This window comes from Staurois parvus, unplaced genomic scaffold (assembly GCF_062004578.1).
Source record: "Staurois parvus isolate SC_StPar_1 unplaced genomic scaffold, SC_StPar_1.0 ptg000077l, whole genome shotgun sequence".
Classification (NCBI taxonomy): Eukaryota; Metazoa; Chordata; class Amphibia; order Anura; family Ranidae; genus Staurois; species Staurois parvus.
In genome coordinates this window covers 3179219-3191802 of record NW_028317873.1, presented here as the reverse complement: position 1 = coordinate 3191802, position 12584 = coordinate 3179219, and the positions used below count along the sequence as shown (strand labels likewise).

The following is a 12584-nucleotide window of genomic DNA, read 5'->3' as shown; positions in this document are numbered from 1 at the left end:
TCATCTGACCTAAACCCCACAGAGAATCTGTGGGGTATTGCCAAGAGAAAGATGAGAGACACCAGACCGAACACTGCAGACGAGCTGAAGGTCACTATCAAAGCAACCTGGGCCTCCATAACACCTCAGCAGTGCCACAGGCTGATCACCTCCATGCCATGACGCACTGATGCAGTAATTTGTGCAAAAGCAGCCCTGACCAACTATTAAGTGCATACTATACCGTACATGGACACACTTTTCATTAAGCCAACATTTCTGTATTAAAAATCCTTTTTTTTTTTTTCTTTAATTGGTCTTTTGTAATATTCAAATTTTCTGAGATACAGAATTTTGGGTTTTCACTAGCATTAAGCCATAAATCAAAATTAAAAGAAAGAAATGCTTAAAATATATCACTGTGTGTAATGAATCAATATAGTATACGAGTTTCACTTTTTGAATTGAATTACTAAAATTAACTTTTTGATGATATTCTAATTTATTGAGATGCACCTGTATAGGTTTAAGGAATATGGTTTGTGTTAGTTCACCAGGCCTGGTCTGTGCCTATATGTTCATTGGCAAGCTGTAATCCTGATTGAATGCTCTTTTGGACAGCAAAAGTTTTTACCTAGCACACCTCTCCTGTGTTAATTTGGTACACTCAGATTGTAGATACATGCACTGTGACATCAATTTTTATAAAGGGGTACCTGCACATCCCGCAATTACATTTTTTGGGTTTTTGAAGACTTTTTAGAATTAGTCAGCTCTTGGGCTGAATTTGCTGGGCCTGCCAGTTCTTGACAAATTAGCAGTAGTTTGAAATCTACACCACTTTTGTTCTAGGATTATTTTACTTCCAGTAAAACAGGGTGGATAAAAATCAATGATTTTTTAAAAAAAAAATAAATAAATAAATAAAATAGGATTTTTTTGATTTAAATCAGATTTTTTTAAATAAAATGCTTTTTGAGTATAATATATTACCATCCAAAGGTTATTCCATCATGAAATAAAGATTCGTTTTTGAATTATGTAGAATAAGGCTGTATATGTTTAATTTTTTTGGTAAATAAATTCCATGAATCCATTCACAATGTCATGCTCTTCCAGAGGTTTCTGTAAGATTATTGGGCAGTTTCTCTGTCTACAAGATATTATCACAGATGATTGGTTTACTTTTGCAGTTCTCAAAACTGCCTCTTCTTCACAGCAAAAATGTTATAACATGAACAGAGTTAAGAAAAAGACCTTCATCCTAACTTCTACAAACCTATGAATACAGAATCAACCCCTTCAGTGCTAAGTTTCAAGAAGTTCAGTGAATAGAATAGAAACAATATTTTTCTGATTGTTTGGAGTGGAATAGATCTGCACAAGAAGAAAGTGAAACTAAGTGTGAGGAGGAAGGGGCTGACAGTCTAAGTTTCTTCAAATATATAGATTTTGTTTAGCCAAATTAGTTACCAAACATGGATGTTTAAGCAAATAACATATGCTGGAATGTTATTGTTTCAGATGAATAAATCTATTTAAATTGTTATTATTAAGGGAATGATTATTTTTCTCCTTCCTAAGTACAACAGAAAAGTTGTCCAAATATGAATGATTAACCTATTAAACTGGGGATAAAAAAACTAATATGAAAAGTTATTCTAAAAATCTTCATCTACTTGCATATTAAAGTTATACCAGCAAGAATTAGTCTTTATGTAGAAAACTAGGATTTAAATCAAGCCTTACTGACTAGTGATTTAAATCAGTTTGATTTAAAGCAAATCCACCCTGCAGTAAAATAATTGATTTAAAATTTGACCATGCCTTGCAAGATTTATAGGTATTCAAAGCCTTTTTTTCTGAGGGCCTCAGATAGCTCCGCAGATCTTGGCATGATGACACCACACACCAATAGCAAAAAACACCAGACCCTAAATATTTGTGGTTTAGATATTCAGGTGAAACCTACCCTCTAATTTCATCGATTTTAAGTGGTGATATAGAGATGTGGTTACATGTTTTATGTGACAAAAAAAATCTGCATTTAAATTAGAGTATGAAAATTAGTATACCGTGTCAATTTTATATGTAATCTGTTCCAAACATCATCCCCAGGAAATGTAGGCAATGTCTGAATAAAGATATGTTATTTGCCTGTTCGAGTATGTAAAAAAAAAAAAAAAAAAAAAAAAAAAAAAAACAATTTCCATGGATTGTACACATTTTATAACATAGCATGCAAGCCAACATTTAAAAAAAAAACAAATAAATAAGATACTACCTCTCGTATGCGGTCTATAAACTGAGCAAAATCAAACTGCAGCTGAGAACCTTCAATGATGGTTTTACTTTCAATTAGGTAACTAGACGGAAAAAAACAAAAAAAAACAAACAGCCACAAGAATTATTTATTTTAGATGGCAGTGCACACTTATTACAAATAATAACTGTTTCTTGACAGCACTTTAATAGAAAAGTTGCCAGTCAGTGGCATTGAAATCTTGTTCGCCCTAAACGGTTTAGCCTGCAAACCGAATGCAATGACAAGGAGATGGGGCTTAGGGTACCCAGACAGTAATGATCTCAGCTACTGTAAAAATCATTTGTTCACAAAATACACATGTAATAGTGTATTTTGCTCAGCACTCAGGCATGACTACTTTCAAGAAAAAGACTTGGGCACTGCTGCATGAAGATCTCCAGAGCAGGGCTTACCCATGTGTCTATGTGTAAGAGAAGATAAGGCAGTACAGGTCAAATTCACTGTTATTTAACCATTTCAATACCGGACAATTTTACACCTTCCTGCCCAGGCCAGTTTTCACGTTTCAGCGCTCTCACACTTTGAATGACAATTGCACGGTCATACCACATTGTACCCAAACTAAAATTTTATAATTTTCTTCACACAACTAGAGCTTTCTTTTGGTGGTATTTAAACACCGCTGGGGTTTTTATTTTTTGCTAAATTAACAAAAAAAGACCAAAAATTTTGGGGAAAAAAAAAAAAAAACAACACATTTTTCTTTGTTTCTGTTATAAAAGTTTACAAATAAATAATTGTTCTTCATAAATTTAGGCCGAGATGTATTCTGCTACATGTCTTTGGTGAAAATAACCCAAATTAGGATGTATTTGTTAGTTTGTAGGAAAGTTATAGAGTTCACAAACTTTGGTATAGATCTGAAAATTGATCAATCCTGAAGTACTGACAGCCAATCTAATTTCTTGAGGTCCAAGAATGTCAGAATAGTACAGATATCCCCCAAATGACCCCTTTTTGCAGAGCAGACAGTCCGAGGTACTTCATAAGAGGAATGGCGAGTTTTTTGAAGTTGTATTTTTTTTTGTCATAATTTTTCGGAAAATGAAAAAAATAAAAAAATTATTTTCACTTTTTTTTTTTACATACTGTCACCAGTGCAGTACAGCGTCATCATATAACTGGCATGGCGGTGAACAGGGACACTGACTGGTGACAGTATGAAAAAAATATATATATATATATATTTTTTTTTTATTATTATTTTTACATTACATTTTTTTGATTTTTTTAAAGATCTTTTTTCATATTTTACTATGACCAAAGTAGTACAATCTTACCATAGTAACATTGTACTACTTTGGGGAAGTGATCAGTATTTTTTTTTTTTTTTTACACAATTTGCTTATAGCAAAGAATTACTTTGCTATAAGCAAGCATTTACCTGAATGACATCGATTCATTCAGGGTTTTTTTTTTTTGGTTTTTTTTTGTGCTCAGCTGTGATTTGGCCACAGCTAATCACGACATGTGCATGTGACCTGCTGTGACCATTCACAGCTAGGCACTAGTATACAATGGATGGCATGAATGAAGCCATCCATTGTATACAACTGTCATGTGACCTGCTGTGATTGGTCACAGCAGGTCACATGGTACCGGCAACGGGGGCCGGTACTCAGATCTGTCATCGGCCGTGTCCGAGGTACACGGCCGGTGACAGATCGTGCCCCTGTGCGGCTCTGCAACCGCGCATGTGCGGGAGGACGCCAAATGGCGTACACCCCGGAAAGCTAAAGCATTTTTGCGGCCGCCAAACGGCTATAGGCCAGGCGGCTAATGGTTAAAGAGGAGCTCCAGTCGTTTTTGTGGTTAAAAGTCAGCACCTACAAAAATGCTAGCTGCTAACATTTAGTAAATACACACGCACCTGTTCCAGGATCCAGTGTTCACCTGAGATGTCCCTTCTCTCCCTGGCATCTCATCTGTGGGCATCAGGCTGTGACAGCTTGCAGCTTCACAGCCGGGTGCTCACTGCGCATGTCACGCTGCGCCTCCTGAATGGACTGGAGGTCTTTTGGGATCTAGGAAGTGTCCCAGAAAACTGCAGGAGGAAAGGGGGGGGGGGGGCGAACTTCCGTTTCAATTGGCTGTTGCAAACTGAGACGTAAAAATTGCATGCCAAATGTGGCAGGGAGGGGGCGGTAGGGAGTACTTAAAGCAGAACTTCCCCTTCCCCTTTTGGGTGGAGCTCCGCTTAAAGCCATTTTCATTTATATTTTGTTATATAGCAAAAAATAAAAACCCAGTGGTGATTGAATACCACCAAAAGAAAGCTCTGTCCAAAAAATGATTTCATTTGGGTAGTGTTGCATGACTAATTGCCAAAGTGTGACATCACTGAAAACTTAAAAATGGCCTGGGCAGAAGGGGGTGGAAGTGTCCAGTGTTGAAGTGATTAAGGTGATTCCTGAACCACAAATCATGTAAATATAGGTTTATAAGTGCAGGTGAAAAATGTAAAACAGGTTTGGGAACTGCAATTGTAGCAGGTTAAAAAGGGTTTCAAAGAAAACATCCTTACCATAAAAGGTGGTCTTTAAGGAGGCAGAATAATCCCCGGAGGTGTGTATAGGGACGTGTTGCGGAATATAAATTAAAGCCAATGAGGGTATCACAACCTTTGCAAGACAGGCGGTTGAAAGCACTATAGGTAAAATAAATAAAAATTAGGATGTTAAAGTTGGGACAAAAATAGGACTTTTTACTTACCTGTATAATGCAATTCTTGGAGTACAGTACAGGACACGAGCAGATTCAGAGACAACTGGGTTATAGTGGACAGTTACCATCAGGCGACTTGGAAAAAAAAAAAAAAAACACATACACACACCACTAAGGACCCCCATATAACTCCCAGAGAAGACTGGGACATCTCCCAACAATACTGATGAGGGGAGGGTAACAACAAAATCAGACAACATACCCCTCACAAAAACCAAAAAGAGGTCCAGAACCATGTGAAACAGCAGCCTGAAAGCACTTTGCTGCCAAAAGCATCATCATTTGAGGGCCAAGCAACCACGCAGTAAAACTTACCTTACTTAAACATGTAAACCAAAGACTAGGTGACAGCCTTATACAGTTACAAGAAAAAGTATGTGAACCCCTTGGGATTACGTGGAGTTTTGCATGAATTGGGCATAAAATGTGCTCTGAACGTCATCTAAGTCACAACAATAGAAGAACACAGTCTGCTGAACATAATACTACACAAACATTAGATGTTGCCATGGTTTAATTGCACATAAAATGTAAACATTCACAGTGCAGGGAGGAAAAAGTATGTGAACCTTTGGACTTAACTGGTTGACCCTCCTTTGGCAGCAATAACCTCAACCAAACGTTTCCTGTAGTTGCAGATCAGACCTGCACAACGATCTGGAGTCATTTTGGATCCCTCCTCTTCACAAAACTGTTTCAGTGTAGCAATATTCTTGGGATGTCTGGTGTGAATCGCTCTCTTAAGGTCATGCCACAGCATTTCAATCGGGTTGAGGTCAGGACTCTGACTGGGCCACTCCAGAAGGCGTATTCTGTGCTGTTGCAGCCATTGTTTTGTTGAATTACTTGTATGCTTTGGGTCATTGTCCTGTTGCGTCACCCATCCTCTGCGGAGCTTCAGTTGGCGGACAGATGGTCGTACGTTTTCCTGAAAAATGTCTTGATAAAGTCTGGAATTCATTTTGCCATCAATGACAACAATCCGTCCAGGTCCTGAGGCAGCAAAGCAGCCCCAAACCATGATGCTCCCTCCGCCATGTTTTACAGTGGGGATGAGGTTTTGATGTTGGTGTGCTGTGCCTTTTTTTCTCCACACATAGTGTTGTGTATTCTTCCCAAACAACTCAATCTTGGTTTCATCTGTCCACAGTATATTTTGCCAGTAGTGCTGTGGAACATCCAGGTGCTCTTTTACAAACTTCAAACGTGCTGCAATATTCTTTTTGGACAGCAATGGCTTCCTCCGTGGTGTCCTCCCATGTACTCCATTCTTGTTTAATGTTTTCCTTATTGTAGATGTGTCAACAAAAATGTTAGCATGTGCCAGAGATTTCTGTAGGTCTTTAGCTGACACTCTGGGATTCTTCTTTACCTCATGCAGCATTCTGCGCTGTGCTCTTGCAGTCATTTTTACAGGACGACCATGCCTAGGGAGAGTAGCAACAGTGCTAAACTTTCTCCATTTGTAGACAGTCTGTCTTACCGTGGACACATGAACATCAAGGCTTTTGGAGATACTTTTGTAACCCTTTCCAGCTTCATGCAAGTCAACAATTCTTGATCGTAGGTCTTCTGAGAGCTCTTTTCTGCGAGGCATGATTCACATCAGACAGTGCTTCTTGAAACCAATAAACCCAAAACAGGTGTGTGTTTTTTAAGGGCAGGACAGCTGTCAGCAACACATCCAATATCATCACACTGATTGGAGTCAAGGTTGGCTCACTCCTGGCTCCAATTAGCTCTGGGAGAAGTCATTAAGCTAGGGCCTCACATACTTTTTCCTCCCTGCACTGTCATGTTATGTGCAATTAAACCATGGCAACATCTAATGTTTGTGTAGTATTATGTTCAGCAGACTGTGTTCTTCTATTTTTGTGACTTAGATGACGTTCAGAGCACATTTTATGCCCAATTCATGCAAAACTCCACGTAATCCCAAGGGGTTCACATACTTTTTCTTGCAACTGTAAATCTGCAACACAGAAGTCTGATGCCCCTGTGAGATTACCGTGAAAAAATAAAGAGAAAATCCGATCATCTCAACTTGGCTGTGGCAGCGAGGTAGACAAACAGTTTGAACCACTTCCAGAGTGGGAATAACCAATTACCGAGGATGTTTTGGATCAGGACAAAAAGGACAGAAAAAGCATGTCCTTACTGTGGTGAAAAGAGGACACCATAGACCAAAGAAATAGCAAAATGGGTTCCTTACAAGATAAGGTCGCCGGCTCTGTCAGAGGTGACAAGAGATCAAAAAAACACCTTGCAAGTAAGGTTCACCAAGGAAATATAACTAAAGGGTTCACGAGAGGAATCTTGGCACTGTGTGGAATCAATCGGGCACAAAGCCTACCTACTCAACAGAGACCTCCATCGAATGAAAAGAGCCTTGCTGGCAAGTAAGGGCACTCTTAAAGGACAAGGTGGTGGAATTTGAGTGAGGTTTAGGCCAGAAGTCAAGGCCTCAAGCTTGGCTCTCTTTAAAATCAGCCAATTCCCAAAATACCTTTTTTTTCCTCTTCAATACTTTTAATAAATGTGCTATATTCTAATCAGTTATCAATTCTGCTTAAATGCCAGATTTTATTTAGCTGTACATGCAGTGCCCCACATCATGTAACCACAGGTCTGACACCATATCGCCACAGAATATGGAAATTGAGGGCTCTTTCTATGTTGTGGAAGGAATAGGACCAGAAACAATTAGCAAAGACATCTAAAAAATATGCTTGCCAACAACATGCATCAGTTAAATCATAACTTTCATCTTTCAACATACCTACCACTGCAGACAAACTCCTTCCAAAAACCCCAGAAATATTTCCTGCATTTAGTCTATGCAGTGCGTGGCAGAATTGCTGTAATGTTGAACTTTATGTTCCTGAAATTGGGCTTTTTTCATATATATGCAGCTCTCCATGCCATATTTCTGCAGTTATGTCAGCCTATATATTTGAATAGGCTGCTGTGCCTGCATTTCCTGCACGTAAAAAGGTCCCTGCGCCTGTCTTTAAAACGCAGCTGCATAAAAATCACGATTCTTTTGCACCATATGGTTTCCATATGCAGAAAACCACATCACATTTTTCAGTGAGTGGGGGTGCCATTAAGATTAAGAGGCACCCTCCTGCATTTCCTGTGCAGCACCTCTTTTGTATGTAAATGTAGGAATGCATGCAATTTACATGCACTCCCACACTCACATATATGTGAACATAGCTATAGGCTACATTCACATATACAGTATGCCGGTGCAGGAGTGCATGTAAAATGCACGCATTCATGCACAAAATTAAAAAAAAATAATAATAATTTTGCCAAATTTAGGCCAAAAATGTTTTTGCTAAAAAAAAAAATCCCAATATGTGTAAATCAATTGGTTTACGTGAAAGTTATAGTGTTTACAAATGGCAATATATATACTGGGATTATTAAGAACTTTTTTTTTTTTTCACTAGTAATGGCGGAGCTCAGCGACTTATAGCGGGACTGCAGCAGCATTCTGACACTTGGGGGGGGGGGGGGGACTGACTGACTTTATGTCACTGACATCCCCAGTGATACCAATACAGTGATCAGTGCTAATAAAAGCACTGATACTGCACTAATGACACTGGGCAGGAAGGGGTTAAACGTGGGGCGATCAAAGAGTTAACGGTGTGCGGTTTTACTAGGGGTTGTGTGTTAGTGCTTCACTGTAAGCACACTACTTTGCTTGGCTGTGCCTATGCAGATACTCGGCAATCACCGTGCGCCAGCAAGTAATCACCGGCCGGAACCTGGTGATTGACAGTTGCGGCTGGTGCACGCCCCTACCCGGAAATGCGAAATCACGTATATACACACGTGATTTTGCGCACCCATGCTGCTCTGTAGCAGTACTTCTGCTATAGGGCAGACAGGAAGAGGTTAAGCCAATTAGGGGAGATCTCAGACATCCAGTTGTTGCTAAACAACCAAAGGCTTTACAGGACCTGGGAGGTTTTGCCAAGAAACGGCAGCTTTAAAACATTAGAAAATAAAGGTCATTTGTCACAACTATTACTGAAGCCATCATTTAAGTTAAAAGGGGGAAAATGGAAAATTGTTCTTTAACCTCCCTAGCGGTATGATTATTTCAGATTTTTGGTGCTGAAAGCGGTACCATTTTTTTGCATGGAAATATGTATTTTTTTTTATTGTAGACCTGCAATTTAGGAATAACTCACTGAAATCTGTCCGAACAAGAGTCTAGTAAACATTCCGGATATGATAAAACTAGAAACACAAAATCATAAATTATAATTTAATAAATAATCATAAAAAATAATATAATAATAAATAGCGCCAAGTTCGCACATCACTGAGCAAAGTCGCAGAATCGTTTTCAGTGTCTGATGACGAATTTCCCCCACGAATCATTATCACTCAATTCTGCAAGTGGTTCTGATTTACTATCGCTGTTCTCTAGTCGGTCAAAAACCGCTTTTGACCTAAAAGGGATGCTTTTTGGACTCCATGGACTTTTCTAAGTTTCCAGGCAGAAAGAACAGTCAAAATGCAGGCAGGGCACAGGACAAAGCACTTGGGACAAAATGTATGTGAAATGTTTTGAAACAGCAATGTTTTACTATGTAATAATCATTTTTTTAAAAAACGAAATTTTTTTAAAAAATGTCAGATCTGCCACCGGTTCCGGCGCCTGTACATCCCGACGTCACAGGGACCGGAACACGGAAGCCGGATGCCGGCATCGGCCGGAGGAGATGGCCGGGGATGCTGCAGGGGACACATCGCGGGAGCGAAGGACAAGGTAAGTGCTGGAGGGACTCCCTATGCAACGCCGCATGGTAAGCCTGAGTGTAGCTCGGGGTTACCGCTTTTGGTACTGAAACTTTACCCCGAGCTACACTCGGGAATACCGCTAGGGAGGTTAAAGTTACCGCAATTGCAGTATGAAAAACAATTTTCTGTTTTCCCTGGCAGCTCAATGGTAGCTTAGATTGTAATGTGAAATAAATGTATGTATAGAAGTCCACGTTGCTGCCTGGCATTTCATCATTGGCGACTTCCAGAAAGCCACTGCCCACAAAGTTGAAAGGGTTATACAATAGTGTAGATGCCTTTGAGAAACTAAATGATGCACACTCTAGTCAGGGAAATGTGAATAACACCAAAGTAAATATTAAACCTAAGGTAGAGGAAATCATGGTGTCCCTGTTTTATAAACTAAAGAATTTGTTAGAGAATGAGATGACCCAATTTTGAGATATTGTATCACTACAGAAATACCTGGAAATCAAAAGAGCACCTAGGGGTCTTTGGATAACAAAAGTGTAATTTTTTTTAGATGAGGACTGGTTCAATAGCTCCAGAGAGTGTGATAAAAAATTTTAAATAATCATACAACAGAGGGACAGAAATCCCATTAAGGTTCAGGCACAAATTACTTTACAAGATGAACTAGGGTCCCATGCACAATTGCACACCTTATTGGAATGGGATACGAGAATTAATGAAATTTGAAACGAAGCTGATTAGCACCAAATCTAGTAAATTTAAAAAAAAGATAGGAGCAGACTACTGGGTCATGAACATGGTTGGAAAAGAAACAGGTTGGAAGATCATGAGGGGAAAAGGCACTTACAACCCCGTAAACATGGTAACCCTCAGGTACAAACAACTGCCACACAGGGACTGTTGCCCAAATAATCAGTCTGGACGGGCACTTAGTGAGATACCCCTGAAATTTTGGAACATTGAGGGGCTAAGTCACCAGCTCCAGTCTGTAAGATATACAGTACATGTAAAAGTTTTGGTTTTTTTTAAAAAATAATTAGAAACAGTTTATATTTCAATATTTTTATTGAGAAATAAACATATTAAAACAAGATGGCAAACAATAAAAGAAAAAAAGAAAGGGCCCACCAACAAAATGGAACAAGATTCAGAATCATAAGCATAATACTGGTAGGTAAAAAAACAAAAAAAAAGAAATTTAGCAGATAATAGCATTACAATGCACATAAATAAAGTCACAGCCATCAAAACATATAAGTTTCAAAGATCAATAAACAACAATTATATCAAAATAGAGCAAAAATAACAAAGAAAAATAAAAATGTTTCAACAAATAGTAGGAAAAGAGAGAAAAAAAAAAAAAAAAGAAGAAGAGATGAAAAGGAAAGTACTCTTAATTAAAAGAAAAAGGGGAAAAATAGAAAAAGGAGGGGGGGGGGGGTCAGCTGCCAGACACTCACGATACAGTAATATAAGCAATCCAAGGATCCCAAGTCCTCTCAAATCTGGACACATCATCAGAGACGATACTCGTCAGTTTATCATTAACCATTATCCAATTCAGTTTTTGAATTAGAAACAGTTTAGATATTCATATGGTAGCAGTCATGTACAAGGTGATGCAGGCAACAGCACTCCAGAACAAGGTAGTACTACAAAAGAGATCGACATCCAGGGAGGTTAGAAGCAACATGAAGGGTCTTCCCCAAGCGGAGTGTCAACAGAAGTTAGAGGAGAAGGAGCATACTGAATATCAGGGAGACGTCACAAATTGCCCTGACACCATAGAGGTGGCGTGCTTAAATGGAGGGGACCCAGGAGTCTTGAAGCAAGGGAATGCACAATTGCCTTCCTCTTTTTCATCTTTGTTTCATCTTTTAGAAGTGGTCTAACCCACCTGGGGGAATTAACAGGAGAAAACTGTCAGAAAGACTAGAAAAGGAAGAAGGGGTGGTTTAATAAGATCTTTCACACACATGCCATGGGTACATCTGGAATTACACCCCAAAACACATTATGTTACTGCTCCCGAGTATGGGGATACCATGTGTGTGAGACTCATTTCACTTCTTGACTACCTATTATAGTTTCAGAGGCCCTGAAATGCCAGGATAGCACAACCCCCCTTCGGCCCACCCCTCCCCAAATGACCCATTTTTGGACAGTATATACCCCAAGCTATTTGTCAGAAGGCATGTTGAATCCATGGAAGATTTTTCTTTTTGCCACAAGTTTTTTGAAAAAGGATAAAAATGTTTTTCTTTTTTTTTTTTTACACAAAAGTTGTCACTTAAATTATATATTGCTCACACACATGCCATGGGTATAAGTGGAATTACATCCCAAAATACATTCTGCTACTTCTCCTGAATATGGGGATACCACATGTATGAGACTGGAGGTCTAGTGCTAGAATAACTGCCTCAATCTGACGTTCACGGTGATACCTCACATGCATGGCGCAGTCTCTGTTTACATACTGACACAGGACTGATGCATGTGTTCACCCTTGCGCACGACCATGGAGGGGACCTGGGGGGGGGGGGGGCTTTGATTTTTATTTTTACACTGTCCCTTTAATTTTCTCATCACTTTTATTGTCATCACAGGGAATGTAAATATCCCCTGTGAAGGCAATAGGCAGTGACAGGTACTCTTTCTGAGAAATCTGGGGTCTATTAGACTCTAGATCTCTCCAATGCCCTTCTAAAGCATCTAATCACACCAAGATCGATGTGATCAGATGCTTTCCCAATTTAAAAATGACACTGTTAAC

General features: G+C 39.1%; 1 protein-coding gene across 2 annotated transcripts in view; it reads right to left on the bottom strand.

Moving 5' to 3' along the window:
• The window catches only part of OIP5 (Opa interacting protein 5), a 45285-nt gene that overhangs the window by 17469 nt on the left and 15232 nt on the right, over nt 1–12584 (bottom strand). For both annotated transcript variants that reach the window (XM_089669454.1, XM_089669455.1), the window contains exons 3-4: nt 4830–4952; nt 2264–2345 (exon numbers count right to left, since the gene is read on the bottom strand). In XM_089669454.1, the coding sequence (XP_089525580.1) occupies nt 2264–2345; nt 4830–4952 (205 nt within the window). The remainder of the gene's footprint in view (nt 1–2263; nt 2346–4829; nt 4953–12584) is intronic.